Below are 24,278 nucleotides of genomic sequence, written 5' to 3'. Positions count from 1 at the left end.
GAGAGAGGGAGTCACAGACTGAAACAGGCTCCAGGCTCTGAGCTGGCAGTCAGCACAGAGCCCGACGCGGGGCTCGAACCCACGAACCGCGAGATCATGACCTAAGCGAAAGTCGGACACGTAACCGACTAAGCCACCCAGGCGCCCCCTGATTTTGTCATTCTTAGAGCTCTCATCAGCTATTAAAATGTAACTTTTTCTAGACTACTATTTAATGACTAATGATTTCTAGAGCCTTCATACTTTATCTGTATATAGGTTTCACAGAAAACAACAATTTTTTTAAAAAAATCAACATGTAATATGCTATACCATTAAATTATTTGGGAAAGTTTAATATGTAAATGACGCCATTGAAAATTAAGAGGTTAGGAATAACCTTGCTCATTTGTGAGGCCCCACTTAAACACTAAATTTAAAGAGAAAAACCCACAGTTTAAATATGCCATAAATAGACTTAACTCTACTTAGTCTTGCTTCTTTCTTTTGGAGAAAGTACACACGGCATCAGGCTTCCTTTACGGGGTGCCAGATCATATTGGGCCTTCTACAAACACTATGCCATAATCACAGAATTTTCACAACAAATGTATCACCATTTTATAGGTAAGGAAACAAGTTCAGAATGGTATGGAGTAGTCTCCCCAAAGTCATGGAGATAGTAACTGAGGAACTAAGGCCATTTCAACCTTCAAACCTCTCCTGGCTACATATACCAGGAGAGTGGCTGTTCTCATTTATGCAAGGGTTCATGAAAGTTTGAAGAACATTCTTAATTAATTCTCAGTCTTCTTTTTTGGGCTAAATAATCTCAGATTCAAGTACATAGCTTTGATCATTCCCAACCCCCCCAGCTTTATCTGTTTCTTCTAAATAATCAGTTTATATATCTTCAAATAGTGTTTCATAAGGTTTCACATCTTAAGGTGTAAAATGAAAAACTGGACTTATTAACTTTAGTAAGGATCTAGTTGAAAAACGCCACATTATCTATGCATTTGAAAATAATTACCCCTTTGTTATCAACAACAGCATGGTGTTACTAATTTCTTTTTATCTCTAGGTTCCATACTATCTCTACTTCTCTCTTTTATTTCTCAAGCATCTACAGTCTTTTTGCTTGCCTTTTATATTTTTCATGGCATCGTTTCAACCTGAAAGGACACTTTTATTTCCCCTTCAATGTACACCCTAAATACAGCAGCAATTTTCAACAGTGTTAATTGGTTTTAATTTTGGTTGATCTCTTTACAGCATTTGTCATTATTTCCACGTTCTTGGAATTATCTATCCTTAGGCCACTGTAGTTCTGTCTTCTTATGGTTTTCCCACATACACATACATACAAGTCTTCTCCATATACTTCTTCCTCTTGCCGCTATTGTTATGTCTTCTGTTTCCCTTCCCAGCTCTCTTCTCATCTCCCCAACATATCATTCCTTGAGACAACCTACTGTCTCTCAACTACAATTAATGTCCATATTCCAAGACTTCTAAATGTCTATCTCGGATTCCAAGCTCTTCTTTGACTAGACACATATGAGTAGACACATATTCCCAACTGTCTTCTGGACATCCCCACCTGGATATCCCACAAAAATCAACTTATTATCTAACCTTATACCTAGTTACTCTTGCAAACTTGCTCATTCATACATTTTCCCACCAACTCAATCAATAGGTGAATATCTGGGAACTACAACAAATTGCTCATCATCATAGCTATTATTCACTAAGCCTTGTTGATACTCTCTTAAATGTTCTTTCAAGTTACTCTCTACATTTTCTTTCTTCAAGAAGCTCATAATTAAACCTTAATTTAAAAAAAGGGAAGGAAGGAAGGAGAGAAAACAGGAGAAGGAAACAGGATCGATTACCATCTATATTGCATCGTTTGCTTTCTTACACCAAAAGGAATGGTTGGGAGAAAATGACAATAATTTTCATAAGAATATTCACACACACATTAAATCCTTCAATAAAATTCTTCAGGGCATCAAACTGTATTACCTCTGCCAAAATGAAATCTCTTCTCCCTTGTTTAATCACAGGTCAGTTTCTTTTGAATAAGTCCTAAATATATCTTTTTGCTCAGTGCTGTTTCCTATGTAGTTGATTAGTGTCTGGAACTCCAATGGAGGAAAGTTCAAATGAGAAAGTTTAAACAAGATTTTATCAATTAAGTAAATTAAGTAGTTGATCTAAAATTGATAGCTGATATTCTTGCCAGTGGGTCCTCTCGTAAGTGGAATATTTAATAGATACATTCCATTATAACTTTTCTGAGAAAATCTGTTGAGATTTCTTCAGATACCAGCTGGAAAGATGAGGCTAAGGGGTTTATCTCTTTCCTGGCTTTATGAAAACAACTCTAATGATTCCTGTCATTCTTCTGCCTTCTTCAAATTTTCCCATTTGGCACTATTCCTCAAAGACCGCTCAAGCCATGTAAGCACCATACAACGTTTACTTTAAGTGGAATAATTTGAAACACTCTTTTTTATTGTTGTTGTTATAGAAAGAAGGAGAGAAGTGATGAATAAGGCACTTGTACTGCAACAGGAACCTCAAGAAAAGGCCAGAAAGAATCAAATCACTAACAACCCCAACTTATAACACGATGGTGGTCAGACGTAGGGCTGACAATTTTGTGAAACATTTTATAGCTCTCAACTTCATCAATTCGTATCTCTTCAACACGTTTTCAGTAAACACTACAGGAGATCAGCTTGAAGGGGCTGTCAAAGAGCAAAGAATGACAGCATGAAGAGAAAAACCTGGAGCCTAACTCTTGATTAACTGAAGCAACCACACAGGAAAAAGATGTTAGTGTCAGTATCCATGAAATGGTAGGTGAGGGGACAATTATTTCCAATTTTCCTTTTCAGAAATCAAGTTTATTAATGATTGGAAGTAATTGTGAGATGCACCCAAGAACTATGGGAAAGTCAAACTGTAAAATTAATACAAAGTTTCTCTGAACAGAGATGTATGCAAAGCCTTCCTCAAGAGACAAGGTGGTTTTCAGGCTAACAAGATCTGACTGTATCCCTTACATGTTTAATATAATATCAAAAGCAAAAAGATGTCAGTCAAAAAGGGCCTGCCAAGGAAACAGAGAAAAGTAGTCGAAGAGGCACATATGGGCAGAGCCAGTTGGAGAGGGAGGCTGCGTTAGTGGTTAATGGGCCGTATGCTTTCTAGGACCACAGGAAGACTCTCCTTACTGTGGAGTAGGTATGCTAGGCTCTCACAGCCTGGTTTCACTAAATATGTCTTTCCATCTGCGTCCATCTGACACCAGGCCCTCCAAGGAGCTCTGCGATTCTGATAGAGTTTGCCATGTAGGTCTATAGTATGTTGGTCAGGTATAGTGCAATAACTTGTTTTTTTCCCCTCCTCACTGTAAGTGATCAGATAATGACACAGCATCCCTGTAAGTCTGTCACCAGGAAGTGAATGGGGTGGTCCATGGGGCATGAGGATGTCTTACATGTGTCCTATGATAGAGAAGGGAACATACTGGCTTCACACAACAGCCTTCTGAGCTCAGTTTTGAGAGTCTGTCTCTGAGAGATGGCCTGGTTTTTCTGAAAGTACTGACAAAATCAGATTTCTCCGACTGTGAGATTTAAGGTCACAAGCTTTCCACTGCGATTTTAGCTTTTCCCTTAGAGACAGCCCCTTCAAAGAGCAGAAGGGGCAAAGTAACAAGAAGCACTTCCAGTTTAAAGGGAACCACTGGCGGCCAACCTGCCTCCTCTTCTTCTTGGGCAGATGGCTCAATTATATTTTCTTAAGTTGTATGTGGTTAGAGGTAGCCAAAGGACTGAGTTCCAACCAGGGGAATGTGGGTAAAAGTGATGTATGTCACCTGGAGTCCTTTCTATAAAAACCCCCAAGGGCTATCTTTCCTGCTATTTTTCTCATCCTGTTGGGGAGGTCAATGTCCTGGGCAACCCTGGAAGGTTGAAGATGAAAACAACAGGGGCTATCAGAAGTCCAAAAAGAATTATGTTGACTAAGAGACCCTCCCACCTTGCCTAACAATGGATTGTCACTTGTGTGAAACTTAAGAACATCTACTATGGTAAACCACAGAAACATAAGGGTTCACTTGTTACAGCAGCTGGTCAACCTTAACACACTGTAACAATGAAACTGAATGAGCATTATAGTATGCACACATTCCATTTTTAAGAAGCAAATTGTCCAGGGTCACTTCCTTTTATCAGCTACTTATTTATTCTTATTCATATACTCATATAATTGCTTTCTTTCTCTCTCCCCCTTTCTTCTGCATTTCACACTGTCACTCTTAACCCTTTGAAATGGCTTCTCTCAACTGGTTTACTCTTATTTTTATCTTATTGTCTTCCATCTAAGTGGTAGCCATTATAGCCACATGGTTAAGGAAATAACTCAAAGATCACTTTCATTATAGAAATGCAATTAATATTATTTTTATATATTTCCCCCATCACTTTCACTGGGTACTTCACTTCAGGAACCTGGAGCCTAGACTTGGCAAACTCATTAACAACAGACCAAATTTCAAATTCAGTATTCAGACCATGAATAAATGTGAAATCAAAAGTAAACAACTTGGAATCCTTGGAAGGACAATCAAGTTGAAATGCATTGTTCTGTGTTTACTACACAAGATCAAACAGCTCGTCTTAATTTTCCCAGTGACCACCAAGGAAGTGGGGGAAATGGTGGGTGTGGAAGTAGTGAGCAAGTTCTGTCCCATAAGTCTGCAAGGAGAGCAAGGCCAACAAGGAAGCTGTTGGATGGTTCTAGATTGGGAGTAGGAGCCTGAAGACTGGTCTTGGCTCTGCCACTGAATTCTGGATGACATTAGGTATTTTGTCTCACTCTCATCAAGGGCTCAGGAAGAAATGAAGGTATAATGATATCATCTCTAGAGTCTCAACTACCTCTAAAGAAATCACAAAATGCATCATATCCCTATAACTGAGTATTTTAAAGGCCTTTGTGGTTATTAGTACCATTTACAAAAAGTAAATAATGAAACGAAGTGATAAGAACACAGCAAGAGGACTGAGATGGAACAGGTATACTTCTCAGTGAAAAGTCAATGGTATAGAAGACATTAAATCACCAGTTTCATTGGAGGAGTTCAGGAGAACTTATTCATATGAATAAAGGTAAGGCCCTATCTTCCCAAGCTGCGCCTGCTACTGGGTGGGTCTCTGTGGACTCCAAAACTGTGTATGTGCTGGGAACCAGCCTAAAGGCTCTCATCCTGGCAAAGCATTCTAATCAACTGGACCAGGGGTACCTGGGTGGCTCAATTGGTTGAGTGTCTGATCTTCGTTGTGGCTCAGGTCATGATCTTGTGGTTCATGAGTTCAAGCCCCATGTCAGGCTCTGTGCTGGCAAAATGGAGCCTGCTTGGGATTCTCTGTCTCCTTCTCTCTGCCCCTCTTTCTCAAAAATAAATATAAAAAAAAATCAACTGGATCAGTTTTCAGGAACTACTGGTCTACACCAAGATCCTTTCACTTTCATTAGTCCTTTACTAGTTAAAATGGGGGTGCTTGTACTCTCAATACGTGTATATTTATTTATTAGCCATACGCATGTACTATTTGTATAAATCTGTTATGTACATGAGAAAATATATGTATGCATAATAGAATTTTTCAATGAGATAGAGATGAAATGCATTATATTTAATTTTCATAATAGTTTTCTTCTAAGGGTAGTTTTTGCTCTTCCTGAAAATACATGGTTAGCATATGCTGACGTGACTGAATATGCTTCTTTTTGAAAATCTTGGTTAAAAGCTTTGTGACAGGTTTTGTCAATGCCTTTCCAAAAACAAGCTACTTTACATGAGACATAGGTCTGAATGGAAGAAAGAGATCATTGGCTTCCCTTGGCAAAGGATGGCATTCACGGTGCAATTCATCAGTTATGCCAACATTTTTGTTAAAATAATAAATTTCTATTTTCCTTAATATTAATCAGCTTGTACTAGGGATCTCCAGAGAAACAGAACCAACAGGATAGACACAGACACAGAAGAGGTTTATTACGTGAATTGGCTGGTATGATTGCTGAGGCGGACGTAAACCAAAGTCTGCCATCTGCAGGCTGGAGAACCAAGAAAGCCAGTGGTATACAATTCAGAAGTCCAAGTTCCCAGGTCTGAGAACTGGGGTGTGATGAGTGAGGGTGGAAAGAGGAAAGTATCGGTGGATGAGCTGGGAGGAGGTCAGAGAAAGGCAGGGGTGACATGCTGGTAAGTGCTGGAATCCCGAAGCCCAAGAAACAGGAGCTTAGCTATCCCAAGGGGGGAGCAGACAGATGTCCCTGCTTAGGAGTCTGCCCTTTCCCACCTTTTAGTTCTATTTGGGCTCTCAAGGGATTGGATGATGCCTGTCTACACTGGTGACGGAAAAATCTTCTTTACTTAGTCTGCTGGCTCAAATGTTAACCTCTTCTGGAAATACCTCACAGACACACTCAGAAATAATGTTTTACAGCTATCTGGGTATTCCTTAGCCCAGTCAGTATGACATAAAATTAACCATCGTACATCTCTTCTTAAAATTTAATCGGAGGGTTTTAAAAAAGATTCAAACCTGACTTCATCTCTTCATTTGGGATGTTAGTAACCAACTTAGAAAATTCTGCTTCCACAACTTTTTAGCGCCCCTTGAGAGTTTTAAATAAGTGATACGCTTAAATCGTCTTTGGCAAAAACATCACAAATGGATGAAACATTTCCAAATATTCACATTTAAAATGTTCTAGTATGAATTTCTTTGAAAAAGCTCCCATTTTCTCTCATGATTAAAACGTCACCATTACCTTGAATCTTAATTTGAAGAGACAAATTACATTTACTTTTTCAAAAATATTTGCATGGTAACATATTACGGACAGCTACTTGTCACAACAGAGGTAAGCAAATTTAAAGTAAGTTTAATTTTTTTTTTCCAAAAAGAAATTACATTTGGCAACTCTTAACTATGTTAGTAGAGGATACCTAGTTAACCCACAATAGATGTCCATGGTCCCTGACATCTCTTTGGTATTGTAAATATGTCATTATTTAAGATAACACAACTCATAAATCCCCTTCACTGGGCATATGGAAATGGGCAGTGAGGTATAAGGTGGTAGAAGCAAAGAAAGAGGACAGTAGGCCACTGTCAATGCCTTTGTGTGGAAACGTCCCCTCTTCCTTTAGGAGACCTCACAGGTGTTATGTGACTGGCTGACACATAGGTCTTTGAAGCCAAGAATATTAATTTGTAATTAAAAAGTAAAGTTCAGTTTTTATTTTTTTTTAAATTTAAAACATTTTAAATGTATGTTTAAAAATATTTATTTAGAGAGAGAGGGAATGCGAGCAGGGGAGGGGCAGAGAGAGAGGGGGAGAGAGAATCCCAAGCAGGCTCTGCACTGTCAGCACAGAGCCCGATGTGAGGCTTAAACCCATGACTGCAAGATCATGACCTGAGCCGAAATCAAGAGTCAGATGCTTAACCGACTGAGCCATCCAGGCGCGCCTCCACCACCTTTCTTTTTTTAGAAAAATGAATATAAATAGAAGTTTCATTAGTTTCTTTCTATACTCCATGGGATTATCTTTGTGTAGTCACTGCATACGCACATATTGCACTTTGGAAACCATTAGTTTAGAGCCAGTCTTCTGTGTTTAAATGTTTGGCTTTCAGTTTGTGCCATTACTTTTTTCTCAATCTGGTGTCTGTTTCTTAGGGTGTTGTCCACGGCTGACCAGTTTCGCAACAGCTACAGATGCAGAGTTCTGGATCCTACCACAGAGCCATCTATCTACCCCCGAATGTCTGGGAGTATGAATTTGTAACAAGATCCGGCAGGTGCTTCTTTGGCCCACCACACCTTAAGATCCACTGCATTAGCTCGCAAGCCTTGTGCTGAGGGGACCAGGTCTCCCTAATTCATTCTATTCCCAGGACCTGGCACGGGAAGCAATAAGCACTTGCTAAACTGAACTGCACTCAAGAGCGTAATTTCTCCGCTGGCAGAGTGCTCGAGGGTTTGCTTGGGGGTTATTAGTCACCACACGTTCATTTACTCTTTCATCCCTTCACTCATCATACATCCACCTCTTCTTGTAGGTACTTGGGTAACAGAATATAAAACAGATTAAACACACTTCTGTCATGGAGTTGATAGATTAGCAGGAGAAGACAGAAAATCAAAAATAACATAACGTATAAATAAATTATCAACTATGACAGAAGGTGATAATTGCTATGGAAAAGAAAAGTAGGGCAGGGTAACGGCAAGAGGAGTGCTGGTGTAGCAGGAAGTGGGGACGAGGCAGTCGCAGGGTGATCAGGGGAGGTCCCACTGAGAAGACTGGACCTTAGCAAAGACTTAAAGGAGGTGAGAGAATCAACCAAGTGCAGATTCCTTCCACCTGCCACAAATCCTATTTATCCTTCTTACATGATTCAACCAAGATTCCTGAGACATTTTAGATGCTATTGGTATCCGGAAGGAGCTCAGTGAATTTTGGCTAAATGAATACAAATACATTCTGGAGGAAAGAAATGATGTGAAGAAATCAAACTATGAAGTTCCTCTTTGAAACCTCTTTAAAAACCACCAAGTAAATAAAGAGCTATTCCAAAGCATATGAAGAGCTCTGGAAAATGTCATTCATAGCAGATGAGGACCTTACTCACACATCAAATGCTACAGTGAGACCCCCCCGAGCCAAGCTGGCCTCTCCTGGAGGAGCCGCGGGGCCAGCCCTGCACATGTGGTGGCGGCTCCAGGCTCCCCTGAGCGGCACCGCCACTTCCGTACACCTGCAAACCTCCTTCCATTTCCCACTACGGTCACCACACAAATGATGACATATACTTAAAAATCCTCCGTGAAAAAACTTTTTGTGATTTTGTTTTGTTTTTGAAACAGATATAATTTCTTGTCTAAAGTATTTAAATAAAACAAAGTTAATTGATTATGGCTATGCAGTTTGCTACTTGAATGTATTGACTTTTATTCCTATAAAATCAATATATTTAATAATTTAAAAAAATTTTACATATTTTTATTTATTTTTGAGAGAGCGAGTAGGAGAGAGGCAGAGAGAGAAAGGGAGACACCGAATCTGAAGCAGGCTCCAGGCTCTGAGCTGTCAGCACCGGGCCCAGCATGGGGCTCAAACTCAGAAGCTGTGAGATCATGACCTGAGCCAAAGTCGGATGCTCAACTGACTGAGCCACCCAGGTGCCCCAATATATTTAATAATTTTAATTAGCAATAATATATTTACTGAGCTAATATGCTTAAGGGGCATATAAAATATTTACTGTGGTCATAACTACTTAAAGAGAATTCTTTTTTTTCTATTTTGTCAGTTTCAAGTTTATAGTCTTTTTGTCAGACTCTGTGATCCAGAACTTTGAATTTCTTCAAATTGTAACAGTAAGACAACATAGATACACCTCAAAGCAGTGTCTTTTCTTTTTGAATAAGCTACTTCATATACAATAAGGAGAATAAGTGATTAGATTCTCACAACACTCAGAGCTGCAAATGACTTTTAGAGATTATAGGCTAATTAAAGCCTCACCAGTCACCTATCCCTTTTTAAAAAACAATTAATGAACCTGAATCCAAGGCAGCAAAAGGTTAAATGCTTTCTCTCGGGGCAAAACGGCAGGTCAGCAGTGAAGCAGGGCAGACACTTCATTCCCTGGCCTCAGGGACACAGCACAGACTGTAACTGTAATGTGTTATGTAATACTCTAATGCTTTTACATCTGGGGCCTCACATGCCTTTCTAAACATACATATCCAGCATTACTAGCTGATAAAGCTTAAGTAACCTATTTAAAATAACCCCCCACCCCAAACCCAGGTTTGCCTTACTTGTAAGATATCAAATAAAAATCAGGGGGATGGTTTGTAGGTTTTGTTTCTTTACTGTTAATCAGAACAGAATTAACCATGGATTCTAGTCTCTTCTTTAGTTATTGGAGGGAAAGTAAATCACCAGCTAATTGGTTGTTTCAGAGAAGAGACCTTCGTCTCTAAAACACGCAGAGCAATCTTTGCCACAAAGCTTCATAGCTCTCTACAGCCACCGAAAATAAAAATCACTAAGCTTCCCAAGAATGCCTTTAAATATTGAAACAAAGACTTGCCTATTTTGAGCAAATATCATTGGTACAAAGTAATTGTTTATAGCCAATAAATCCAGTAAAAATCATTGGGATACAATCCTTTTCACATTGACTTTTCACTTAAATACATAACACTTATTTATGCTGAATAGTAGCACACAAGTTGCAATACTATATAAACTAATGCCAAATAAAAGACATATTTCATGGACTTTTAAAAATGTGTCTGCTAATATAGTATTAAGAGGGGACAGTGTCATTCGTGACATCCCTGAGTCACCGAGTGACTGTGGACACAGAACTGCCAAGCCCAGCCTGGGAACTTCCTTCAGTAACTCTTAGGAGCTTCGCTTATGCTGTGTTCTTAAGATGGAGTAACATCTCCCAAGAAAATTCTCCAAGGCCCAGTTAGAACCCTCTTCCAAATGGAAGTCTTTCTGACTCTGCAAGTCCAAAGTAGCTATTTTTCCTGCAATACTCTCACTCATGTTACCTTTCATAACCATTAGTCGTTTACATCTATAAGGGACTATGTCCTAACCCTGTGGACCAATTCTCATTCTCTGCCCACAGTAATTACAAAATGTATCCGTTGAATTGCATCTTGCTAAAATAGATCCAGAAGGGTGTACTGAGATTACATGGTCTAGCCTCTTCATTCTACAGTTCAGGAGAAGGAGTCGCCCAATAAATGCAGCAGGCTGTGACAGAAGTGGAACCTGGGTTCTCTGCTTCCCTCATGCGGCTGCCACCCCAGGAGTGCTGTCGGAAATCTAATCCCTGACCTAGCAGAGCTCTCATCTTGGTAGGTGAGAAAGACTGGTCGAATTATACAACGGAGCATAATACTGACGTAATGAAAGCAAAACTGACTGAGACTGGTATTTATGGAAGGAAGCCAAGATAGTTTTTAAAAGATAAAAATAATATATGTTCACGGTTCTGGCCAGTCTTCCTAAATCAAGCAATGACCTACTGGTCAGAGCCATGTGACAGTCTAGAGGTCTAAATAAGTGAATGTGCTTTACCAAGTGAGGAACTCATTTACGGAGAGTTCTTAGAACTGGCTGAGAGTAAGAGCAGTATAATGAGAGGATATCTTTTTTTTATTTTTTATTTTTTTTTTACAAATAGTTTATTGTCAAATTAGTTTCCACATAACACCCAGTGCTCATCCCCACAAGTGCCCTCCTCCATGCCCCTCCCCCTCCCCCCACATCCATCAGTCCTCAGTTTTTGTCAGCATTCAAGAGTCATGAGAGGATATCTTAAACATGAGGGACAATCATCACAAATCTAGCAATCTTTATGGAGTTGCAAAATGTGACCTTAGAAGTGATTTTACTATATATCAGTATGTAAAATTGCACAGGAAGAACAAAGTAATAAAGGCCTCCCTGGCTCATCCATCGTCTCAGGCACACCCCCCCCGCTCCCGGCTCTAGTCCTCCTGGTCTTCTTTCAGTTCCATAACCAGTCTTAGCTCTTTTTTCACTCTGGAGTCTGTGTTTGCTGTTCTCCTGTCTGGAGGGGACAGGTTTTCCCTGTATTCTATGTCTGGCTGATTCCTTTTCCTCCATTAGTTCTCACCTGAAAATGGTATCTACTAAGAGAGGGCCTTTTGACCAACCTACATAAATTAGGTCTTCACTCAGCCCAGATATTTTTCTCCTCCCTTTATTTAAATGACACCCTATTTGTGACCTTTATAACACATGACAATTTGAGTCCTTTCTTGTTCTTTTGTGTATTATGATAAAGGCCACATCTTTCATCTATATCTAAATATCTACATCTATCTCTATTGACCAGGATCTAAACAATGCCTGCTGAATTCTAGATAGTACACAATAAAAACTGATTTTTTGAATCAATTAATGAATTCAAAATATTTTTATAAAACAGATTCAAAATTATTTGAGGCCCGTAGGCAACCCTTAACAAGTTTTTTTGAGAAACACAATTCTACATTATGAAATGTCTGAACACAATAAATAACGAATTTCAAATTCTGGTTTAATAAAGATTTTCAGATTACTTTCTTTATTGATTTTTGATAGCCACCAACTTACTTCAGAAGTAAAATTTAAGGTTTATTCAATGCTAGTCTGTATCAAAAAAGTATGTTTCTGATTAAATGTGAAAATATACCTGATTAATCACTAATTCCTAAATATTAATGATAAACACCCAATTGGTTGTAATCTAATGATAAAAAGAGAATGACATGTAGTTACACAGCTCAGGTACAAAGGGAAAACAAACCAACCAACCACTCAGAGTGAGGAGCACTAACAGAGGAAACACAAAAACAAATGGTTCTCAAAGAATGGCAGTTTTCAGAGAAATGCTCCAGCTTTTCGGAGGGGGTGAGGGAGGAGATAAAGAAAATAGTAGTGGCATTCTTTCTGCAACAGAAAATCAGATTAAAAACTAATACTGGAAAATCTGAACAGAACCTCTGATGGGAACATCATGAAAAGTAAATAAATAGATACTGTGAGTTCTCTTCAAAGAGTCAGTATATGTGATTTTTAGGTTCTTTATTGCTCAGAGAAAAAACCCATTACAATGCCATTACTGTAATGCACATTTTCCAGCATCGTCACTTGACTGGTAGGCTTGGATCCATTCACCATTTTTCGATTCTCATAGATGACATTTTACCAAAGTCATTTGATATTTTTAAAAAGTTACATCTACAGTGGGGATTTTTGGAATTAAAAGAGTAAAAATCTATTATGTGCATAAAATCTGAAATCTGAATAGACTTTTTATAATTTGAAAAGGCAAAATTTAATAGAACTCCAAGTAAAAAGCCAAAATAGAACTGGCCAAGCATAAAAACATTGTACACTGTATTTTTATAGTATGTTTCTGTGTACAAAGGAATGACTATGAAATTAAATTGTCTTATTTCTAGCAATTTTCTTCCATACACAACAACAGGCACCGCTAAAAGGGTTGCTTGCAAACTTACCAGAAATATTTTTGGGGGAATATTCTAGTCCTCAAAACAAACAGTAGCTGTCAAATTCTTACTGCAAAATCTAAAATGTTAATCCATGTACTGTATTTCATTTGTAATAAGTCTTTGTGATAAGGTTAACACTTCAGCACACAACACAAATAAGAGAGCACCGAAAAATGAAAATTACTTTGCTTATGTTTCCGTATTAGAATTTTATTTGCTAAAGGGTAAAAACAGATTTGCAAAATTCACAGTTAACTTAAAACAATAGTTTTAAACCTTTTATTCCTAGCCCTTACTGCCTTCAGGAAGGAGAGAACATCTGGTTATTTAAGGAACACAATATGTTCACATTTTCTATGACTTTTGTTTCTAATTGGGTTTTAAAATTTTTTTTTTGAATTTGAACAACTAGTTAGAACAATGTTTTTTAATCACTTCATATTTTTCAGACTGTCCTCCTTCTATCCCTCTACTTCATTTAGTGGATTGTTTTTGGAAATCTGCTCGGTGGTTCTAATACGATAAAGACAAGAAAAAGGGAACTAGGATCATGACCTGAAGAGCGAAGTATAGGAACCGTATTTACAGTGAACAGAGTATAGGAGCCTATAAACAATTATTTGACGTCTAGCCTTTATATTGTATACATTTAAGAAAATTTTCAAATAGTTCTAGGTCCACTTATTTACATGGCAGTTTCACTTACTACAGATGCAAATTAAATGTCGATTACAAATTAAATAATATTCATAACAAATATTAGTAAATAGGATTCTACTATTTTTAAAACTGTAGCTCCTGTGTGGAAAGGTGGTTGGAAGACCTGGGTTCAATTGCTGGCTCTGCCCCTGACAAGCTTTATTAAATGCTTCTCTTAACTTCACCTTGATCCTCAGTTTGTTCATCAACAGACACAGGAGCTGGATTAGATCTCTAGGTTCTTTGCATTTCTGAAATTCTGACAGTCTAAGTGAGGTTACTGACTAGATTCTTTGTTATGTCTTTTTTGTTCTGTAACATATGACGGTGTTAATAGGTTTTCAAACAATTCTGACACACAGCAAATCAAGGAACTAGATGCCCTTTAAGTTCAAGTTGTAGGGTTCATTCACCATCTGGATAAGAATGACAGCTGACAAATATACAATTTGTGATGACTTATGTGGAATGTGGGTAGGGGTTCCGGAAATATGCTAGATGAGTGAGATCCACTTAGATCAGAGTTAGTATAGTACACTGGAGAGGCTTAGCAGTTGAGTCAGAATTCAATTCTACCATTTTCTTCTTTTTTTTTTTTTAAGTTTATTTACTTATCTTGAGAGACAGAGACAGAGAGAATGCACGTGCACGAGAACAAGGGAAGGACAGAAAAAGAGAGAGGATCCCAAGCAGGCTTTGTGCTGTCAGCACAGAGCCTGACTCGACTCAGAGTTCACAAACTGAGATCAGCCTAAATCAAGAGTCGGACACGTAACTGACTGAACTACCCAGGAGCCCCTACCATTATTTTCATTAAGAAAACCAACCACTGGGGCGCCTGGGTGGCTTAGTCGGTTAAGCGTCCAACTTTCGCTTAGGTCATGATCTCGCGGTTCGTGGGTTCGGGCCCCGCGTCGGGCTCTGTGCTGACTGCCAGCTCAGAGCCTGGAGCCTGTTTCAGTCTGTGACTCCTTCTCTCTCTGACCCTCCCCTGCTCACTCTGTCTCGCTCTCTCTCCTAGAAATAAATTAAAAAAAAAAAAAAAGAAAACCAACCACTGCAGGACACAAAGCTAAATGCTAAAAAGTGAGTAGGATCATAAGAAGGAATAATGGATGCAATAAATAATAGCTAAAATATAAGGTGCTTACAGGGACACACAGGGGAAAACATATCCTATCTGAGCCTGAGAACAGCTTCCTGGAGGAGGCAGGAGGTTTGCTGGGAATCTCAGGAGACGATGGATACATCCAAGGGTCATGGGGCCATTCTAGCTAGCTTGGAATCTTACAAGTTTTTGGCCTTGGGAAAGTCACATAACCTTAATCTGTCTGCACTGAAAAAGAATGAAGAAAGGTAACCTGCTTTGCCTACCTCATAGCTTGGTGTAAGGACCAAAGTAAGCACACTGAAGTGTTTGGAAACCGTGAAGGAGTATGAGCCTATTATTACAGTTTACAACCCCATTATTTCAGTCTGTTCAAATGAGAAATCTTTTCACAGTAAAGCCTACATCTGATATAAAACAATTAAAGCTCAGTGTCTCATCCTCTAGTTTCAGAGTCTGTTCTCAAGTGAGCAATCTCCACTGGGACTTAGGGAGAAGCAGCAGGACAAAGTACTTTTCTGAAGCTGGCAGTGAACTTGGGGGGCTCAGAGTTCCTTGTTTATTTTTATTTTATTGAGTCTGTCAGCAGCACTCAACACTACGGTCACAAGGAACTGGGCTATGGGAAAATGAACTTTCATGCCTCAAATCTCATCCTTCTATTAGTTCGCTTCACAGAGACTCGGGTGTTTATATATTTACTCTGATCTACTTGAATTGGGAATGATCCTAGTATTTTTAAGTGTTTCATTGTTATTAATGAATAGAAAAAAATTAAGCACTCTGATGTCTGGATTTTTAGAGGATATGGGCAGGGTACTAGCATCACCTTTTCCTCTTTTTCTTCCCCCTCAGTGTAAATGGCCTCCTATATTATTTTATAATTGACATTACTACACTGAAAACTCTGTCCATTGTGGATTTCTGTGCTGCATATAAACTTGCTGTGCTGTGTGTGTGTGTGTGTGTGTGCGTGTGTGTGTTTTATTTGAACCTTTGTAGCACTGGATTGGATCTTTAATTTTTTTTTTAAGTTTATTTATTCATTTTGAAAGAGGGGCAGTGAGAAAGGGAGAAAGAGTCCCAAGCAGGCTCTGTACTGTCAGTGCAGAGCCCAATCTGGGGCTCAAACTCATGAACCATGAGATCATTACCAGAGCTGAAATCAAGGGTTGGACGCTTAAGTGACTGAGCCATCCAGGTGCCCCCTAGATTGCTTATAGACCTTATTAGAAGATTATAAGTCAGTGCTTTGTGGACATAGGAGCTCTGGCTGAGCAGGTCATTAGAGACAACTTAATTTAATCCCTAAAGAGAAGACCAAGACAGCAAGCACGAATTTCCCCAAATCACAGGAAGAGCTGTTGGCAAAGTCAAGATTTGACTCAGTATCCTGATTCCTAATTCAGTCTCCTTGCTTCTTGACTAAAACTATCACCTTGCTGGGTTAGCCTTGTGAAAGCCCCTTAATACTATACAGCCTTTCTTCATCTTTCCTGTAGATATCATCATTCTATAAACTTATTCTCAATAGCCTTTTAAACATGACTCCTTCCTCCTGACCAATTTCCTCTGTCTCAGAAATACCAATTTAAGATCCTACATTTTGGACCATTATCTTGATAATGGTTTTACTTAGTAAGACTCTGAGTGTACAAGTGGGGAATGGAATACTTATTTTTTTTTTTTAAGATACTTATTATTGTTTTCTTCTCCTAATCCTTAGAGAGAATATATTTTATAATGCTTATAGACTTGGTTTCATTATACTCTTATATTGTGTACATAATCTTTGAGATAAAAAGTACACTATTAAAAATCACAGATTCCATTAATAACACTGACTGATTTATTATACAGAATTCTGCAACGAGAAGACTGGACGATTCATAGCAAGATCAGCCATATTTAGCTAAGGGAAAATGACCAAGATCAAGAGGTTTAGATAACATATTCACTTCTCCCTTCAGTAAAACCAAACAAATCATATAAGCAGAGAATTCAGATAGTTATTTTAGCAGTTTTTTTCCCCACTCTGTATGATTCTAAGAATTCCTAATGCTGAACTGATAGAGTTTACTTTTAAGTTTACAGACAAAAACTCATATACCTCATTGACCAGAAACCTGATTCTTTATTCCTTTTATAGATTTTTCATAATTATTGTAATTTCTATAGAAAAATACATAAGATATGGAAGTTTTGATTTTATCATCAGACTCCTGAGCCTTACCAGAAAAAAATATATGTGTGTGTGTACGTGTGTGTGTGTGTGTGTATACATATGCTATCTTAAGTATCAGAGAAATGATGGATTATATTTTTGACACTTAATGAAATTTTGCATAGGAGAAATGATGTAAAATTGCATATTTTTGTAGCAAATGGACATAGGCACAAGGAAATAAAATCTTAAATCTATCAAAGAATAAATAGAGGTTATACTCAAATATTGAAGTCAACAGCCCAGGAAAAAGCAGAAATCCTTTAGAATTAAAATTTACATTAAACTTGGAGGCCCAAGTCGATCAGACAGAGCTTTGGCAATGGATCCACAGACAGACTGACTCAAAGACAGTTCGACAACTGCCAACATGACTGTTGGGAATTCTGCCAAAGAGCCAAAGGCTGGGATTACCACCCAATGCCTGGCATTCTCTTACTCGTGTTTGAAGCTCTCTCTCTGATACTTCATCCAATATTTTTGTTTGGCTCAAAAGCATCAAGGATTCACAGATTTTTTTAGATCATTAAATGTTCTTATTTTCAAGAAATATAACATTAGTTGTAAAAGAGCACACTTTTTCTCTGAAGTGTAAAGAAAATCTTGGTGGCTTGCTTTAAGTTCAAATAGAGAAATCAGCATTAAAGTCTGTTTAAGTCTTTATTTTAATAGGTTACTCTTCACCCACAAAATAAAAGATACATATTCATAATATGAAATCATTTCATTGTATCATAAACTCTAACAGAAAGAGTCCTTTTTCTAGCTCTAATGAACACACGACCCCTGAGGCTCTATATCAGTCCCTGTGAGGAGCACCAATGACAATGAAGTGTGGCTATAAGGAGAAATAGTTGCTCAACTATTCCTTGAGTTATGAGGAAGGAGGAGGGCAGAAGAACCTTCTGAGGGACAAGAGATATGTGTTCCGGTTTCCCAGGGCAACGTCCACTTACTTTACCTGCTGAGTCGCTAGCCAGTGAGATATGCGAGTTTTGTCTCCAACTCTAGACAAATTCTTTCATTAGGCAACTCCTCTGTCATTAGACAACTTCCCCATTAGGAATTCTTAGAGCTGTGTTGAAAAACAAATTTTTCACCCAACTTAAACTTGTGCATACTCTATTTGGAAAGCTTACCTTTGGATCTCGAAGGAACAGAGCCTTAAGAATCAGTGAGTGTACATCCCCAATTAGTGGGTAATGCATCAGAAGGCCAAGACAGGTCTGGTAGTTACTAGAGATCACTAAATAGGAAGAAAAAAAAAATTCAGAAGCAACACTGTTTAAGATGTTTGCATTACTTGAGACTAAAAAAATAACAACTTAGATGCAAAGAAAGCAAACCAATAACTCAATTAATTTGATAAAAGGAAATGGGGAGAAGGGATCTTTACCAAATGGCCTTTAAGCAGCACACTGTACTGTTAACTGCAATCTAATATCTACTACTTATCCTCAGGGGGTGTTGGAAGAAGAGGCTCAGATATAGAGATGTGTATGCTTGCAATATAAATAAACTCTCAGAAGCATGCATATTTATTGCCATTTATATGTCTGTGTTTAAATGTCTCTAGTTTTGCTGCTTAGAAATTAGTAACAAAAATCTGATGAATGGGAAAGAACCAGTTTAAAATTCTCATAAAATAATATTTACCTTAATTATGCTTCCAGAGTTACATGTTACATTTATTCTTTTATATATAAATATTACATAATTCAAAGTTTAAAAAAATCTAATTTCTTCCAATTATTTTTCCAAAGGTAACAAGAAATTTAGGTAGAGTATCTATGCAGCATTTCTTGGAGGAAAGATGTCAAAATCTTCAAAGACAAGCCTAACTGTGTTCCTTAGACTGTCATTTAGTTTTTTTTCCCAAATCAACCTAATTATGGGTGCAATTATTAAACACATCTTTTCAGGCAGGTCTATGTAAACTACTTCATTTCTTGGCAATCCATCTGCCACTGCTGTCACAGTCGTGCCCATTAACGACACTTGTTTGGTAAGCCACACTGAATGCCTCCACAGCATTGATTGTGAAGAAACTTTACAGTTACAACTTCCTGTTATTGCAACTGAATCCTTTTCATTAATCAGAACGAGCAGTTGAAAATTATTCCATAGGAAAACAACTGTGATTCTATAGAAACAGCATAAATCACAAAATAAACAATTGTTTGTGATCAGAAATACCCTTGATTCTTAGATTTTTTTCTTCTTTTGTTGGAAGCACCAGTTTTTGCAACAGCTTCTCACACCCTCCCCCTTCCCATGAACATTATGGGGAAAGGAGACAGGACTGGGCAAAATGAATAATTATAATCTATGTAAGGAACCACTTTATCATCTTCATTTCCGTTGCTGATCTGACAGCTTGTAATTTCATACATCTGCTTTCATTTGTAAAGCACTCACTTATCCTACCCTTTCTATATCTGTTCAGACTACTCTCTCCTTATTCGTTCATTTTGTCATATTCACATTCAGTTACCTGTTATCCTTTTTTTTCTCTAGAATTCAAAAAGCTAGTAGACTGAGAACAGTATAACACTCCCATGTACAGTTTTCTGTGAGCTCTAACAAACAAATAAAACTTAAGTAATCAATTCATTTTATAGTTCATACTTACCCAAATACTATAATGATTATATACTCGTATATAATGACCCGGGAAGAATTCTTGTATACTTTGTAAGAGAGGCACGAGAGTTTTGTGGAAACAGTTCTGGGCTCAGGACTCAAAGATGAATTCTGGGACATCATATGAACCTTTCATAAAGTTGCCTTAAGGTTAAAGTACATAATGTGTATGGCTGGTTTATAGCAGCTGCTCAAAACCTGTTGAGGGAAACTTCTCCAAGCTTAAATGCAGTAATTTGGAATACAACTTCTTGATTTAAAAAAAAATTATCTGCCTGCTTTATTCAATCCAATAGTTATTCATTGTGTGCCTAATCCATGACAAGCCCCATGTTGGGCAGGGATGCAGAAACAAACAAAACACAGTCCTTACTCTAAGGAAAATTAAAGTGAAGAAGGGCAGATGTGTAACAAGCAGCAGTTAAAACTATGACTACCGCTAAGATGACAATAAATTATCGAAGGCTTTCTGAGACCAGGCCCTATGCCAACAACTTTCCCTACATTATCTCCTTTAATTTCTATGACAATCTTATTATAAGGGTAAAATTACTACCCCTGTTTTACAGATCAGAAAACTAATACTTCAAAAGGTTGAGTCATTTGCCCCAATCACATAGTGATTTCGTCGTGGTGCAAGATCTGAAATTCAGAAATCTAGCTACAGGGTCTGAGCTCCAATACGTGGCTTTATTTTGAAAAGACAGTTGTTTTAAAAGTCATATGCCATAATGAGGGGCGCCTGGGTGGCTCAGTTGGTTAAGCATCCGACTTCAGCTCAGGTCATGATCTCACCGGTGGCTCATGAGTTCGAGCCCCACATCAGGCTCTGTGCTGACAGCTCAGAGCCAGGAGCCTGCTCTGGATTCTGTGTGTGTCTCTCTCTGCCCTCCCCTGCTCACGCTCTGTCTCTCTCTCTCTCTCTCAAAAATAAATAAACACTAAAAAAAAAAATAGGGGTGCCTGGGTGGCTCAGTCGGTTGAGCATCCGACTTTGGCTCACATCATGATCTCACAGCTCGTGGGTTCAAGCCCTGCGTCGGGCTCTGTACTGACAGCTCAGAGCCTAGAGCCTGCTTCAGATTCTTTATCTCCCTCTCTCTCTGACCCTCCCCTGCTCACGCTGTCTCTCTCTCAGAAATAAACATTAAAAAAATTAAAAAATTAAATAAAAATCATATGCCGTAATGAATACAATAATCACTGCAAACAGAAAAGTCAATAGTACTATCGCCCTTGTATAGGAGTTTTAAGCAGCCTGGATGGTCATCATAGCCCAGTCTCTAGAAGGGCCTGATATAGACAGGTATTTATTTGGAGGGACAAGGGTGACAATCCTGTTATTGCAACTTGAAAGAACTTTTGAAGCTGTCAGGAACTATAAAACATGCGGGGCGCTTGGGTGGCTCAGTCGGTTAAGCGTCTGACTTCGGCTCAGGTCATGATCTCACGGTTCGTGGGTTCAAGCCCCGCATCGGGCTCTGTGCTGACAGCCAGCTCAGAGCCTGGAGCCTGTTTCGGATTCTGTGTCTCCCTCTCTCTCTGACCCCACCTGCTCACTCTGTCTCTCTCTCTCAGAAAAAAAAAAAAAAAAAACACACACACATTAAAAAAAAAAACTATGAAACATGCAAGGGAAGCCAACTAATGCATTAATATTATTCTACTTGCAGAGTGAAAGAAGGCGCTAACATTCTTTCTCTCCTTGCTCCCTTTCATCCACCCAGTCACTGAATGTGATGAACATTTCCTGAGCACCTACTGTATCCTGGACACACAGAGACCATGCTAGGCACCGGTACTAGGGTGGCACATGAACCTGGGCTCTGAAGGGCAGCAGAACTGCTGCCTGAAATACCGCTGTGGGGCTCTCACCTCAGCAGCACACGTACTAAAATCCGAACGATACAGAGGTCAGCATGGTCCCTGAGCAAGGATGACATGCAAATTTGTGAAGCAAAATACTGCTCTAGGAGTTCAGGACATGCCACCCCCAAATATGCCCCACTGGTATATTCATTATTTTGAGCAACAGGGGCTGAAAAACAACAAACGCAGTGTGAGGCCTTCTTTGAACTCCCCCTATCTGCCTAAAGATAAATCTTCCCAAAGGAAGTCAACTGTCATAAATTCCCCCAGGATAAACTTGGTCACAAACTCATACCTCTCATCTATTCTTCTAAGGGTTCACGGTCTCTCCTAAAAATCATTTATTTTCCTCTATGAGATCTACATCCTCCCTCCTCCTTCTTTATTAAGATAGTATTTAATCCTAAATTCTAAAGCCGTGTTTTCGAGAGTTGTTCATTATTCCGAGTACCATATACAAATGAGATACACATTTTTATATATGAGTCAATATGTTATATAATTATATATTTTATTATTAAACTTAAAATATTAAAATATAATTATAATGAACACATTGATAAGTATATAATTATATAAGAAGATAGATGTTAATAAACTTGTTTTTCTCATTAATCTGCTTTTTTTGTTAAACAATCTAGTTGAAAACCTCAATGAGTATAGGTAAAGTTTTACCTCCCCTACAGCCCACTGTCTTCAGAAAATACTCTAATTTATTACTGAAAACTTGTACGTTTAGAGCACTTTTCATTTGCAATTGCATACGCGAAAGTATTAAGTCCCTGTTGAATTACTGTGCTCAATTAAGAGTAGGCAAGAGAGAATAACCCAAGCTGGTTTAAAAACAAAATCGTAGGGATCTGATAGAGTAAGAATTTAGTTTTGGTCTTCCCAGCAGATTGTTGTTGAATGTGAGACGCTACCTGCAGTGCTGTTCCTTCTCAGAGCTTCTTTTATCAGAGCAGGGCAGTGACTCAAGAAAACAAGTCAAAGGCTGATTTTTGGGATCTCCCTACATTTGAAATCACGTACATATATGCTTTCGAAACAAAGTACGGAAGCTACACACTCTTAAGAGCTTATTCAGAGACGATGAAGACAAAGGTTAGTGGTACCTAGGTAAACATAGTGGATTTGGAATCAGATGATCTAAGTTAGAATCTACATTAGATATGTATCAGAATGCTGGCTTATTACATGTATGACCTAGGTAAGGTGCTGAACTTCACGAACTTTGCTTCTCCCATTTATAAAATAGATAATGATGCTCACGCTTCGTGCAGGGGTCCTTAAGCGTGGCACAGATGCAAGGTAGGGTGTTTCCCATCCTGCTTAATTCTTGCTGAATGGCACTCCCTCTGCACGAAGCACAGCAGACTTCTCTGTCTCTACCTTTAAATGGCACACGGCTGTTCCGGAGATGTCTAAGGGAGCCAGTTTAAGCAGTTTCTCCAGTAACAACAAAAAATAATGAAATCAGTGAAGATAATCAGAGGATGTTATTGTTTCGAGAAACCTTAGAGCAATGTGGTTAAATAACTCACGTATAATTCAAAGTTAACCATACCTACAATTTTAACACTTGCAAATAAAACACTCTATTCAAATTACTTCATTTTATATTTAGATATACTTACTTTCTCAAGGTAACAAAATGGACTGGGAACAACTACCAACGAACATAAAAAACTAAACGCAGAATTCCTTTAATTTCTCTAAAATTAAAAAAAAAAGTAACAGCCATCACTTATTAAGCATCTATATAATGTGCCTGGCAACTTGCCACATATTATACAAATAGCCTGCGAGTCCCCCTAATCCACACTAAGGAACCGATGGTCATCAACTCCACATTTTGGACAAGGAGACAGTAGTGCAGAGAGGGTCAACGACACATCCAAGGCTACCGGACTCCTGAATGGCAAACAGCGCTGAATGAACCCAGGTCTGTGTAGCTGACAGCCTCACTCTCCACCACTATACCTTACACTTTGCTGCATTCCTAGCAGAAAATGTCACGACAGGAGCATCTGTGTACAGAAGTCAAGTTCGGACAAAGAGCAGATGGCTTCCAAACACCAACTATGTTGTGAGCCACAGAAAAGTCTCAAAGATAACACTGAAAAAAAGCCCTCCATATATAAGGGCAAGTATAGAAAATATTTAGAAATAGGTATAAATTTTGTAGTTAGCTATAAAGAGGTATATAAACCAAATAATCATGGATTAAATGTAAAATGAAAATAATTAGCTAACAAGAACAAAAAGGAAAACCTTAAGGCTTTAAATTAATTTACTCTACCTCTACAGTGAAAACAAAGCCAATGTGGATTTACATGTCTTGCAAGGTAGCCAGCGTGCAGAAAACAATCCGTAAATGCTACGTGCTCTGAAAAAATATTTGTCGAAGACCTAATACGTGAAGGAAAAAAGAAGTAATGTTCGTATTTGTGGTCTTCCACCATTTAAAACACTTACTATTTTAACTCTCCCAGATATAAAATGTTAACACATAAAATTCGATTTCAGATGGACCAGAAACCAGGCGGGGCAGGGAGTAGTCATAGATCAAAACAGCAAAACTTCGATTCTTTTCAG

General features: G+C 38.4%; 1 protein-coding gene and 1 non-coding gene across 2 annotated transcripts in view; one reads left to right on the top strand and one right to left on the bottom strand.

Annotated features, from left to right (window-relative positions):
• Positions 1-24,278, bottom strand: part of TBC1D5 (TBC1 domain family member 5) — a 536,447-nt gene that overhangs the window by 102,483 nt on the left and 409,686 nt on the right. Inside the window, exon 17 of the mRNA XM_077750881.1 lies at positions 18,308-18,414. Coding sequence (XP_077607007.1) covers positions 18,308-18,414 — 107 coding nt within the window. The remainder of the gene's footprint in view (positions 1-18,307; positions 18,415-24,278) is intronic.
• LOC144220627 (U6 spliceosomal RNA) lies at positions 21,677-21,782 on the top strand. Its single transcript, XR_013331801.1, has one exon. It is a non-coding gene; the product is annotated as a U6 spliceosomal RNA (small nuclear RNA).

This window comes from Crocuta crocuta, unplaced genomic scaffold, assembly GCF_008692635.1.
Source record: "Crocuta crocuta isolate KB4526 unplaced genomic scaffold, BGI_CrCroc_1.0 scaffold279, whole genome shotgun sequence".
Taxonomy (NCBI): Eukaryota; Metazoa; Chordata; class Mammalia; order Carnivora; family Hyaenidae; genus Crocuta; species Crocuta crocuta.
Note: the sequence above shows the minus strand (reverse complement) of the source record. Positions and strands in the feature narration are given on the sequence as shown.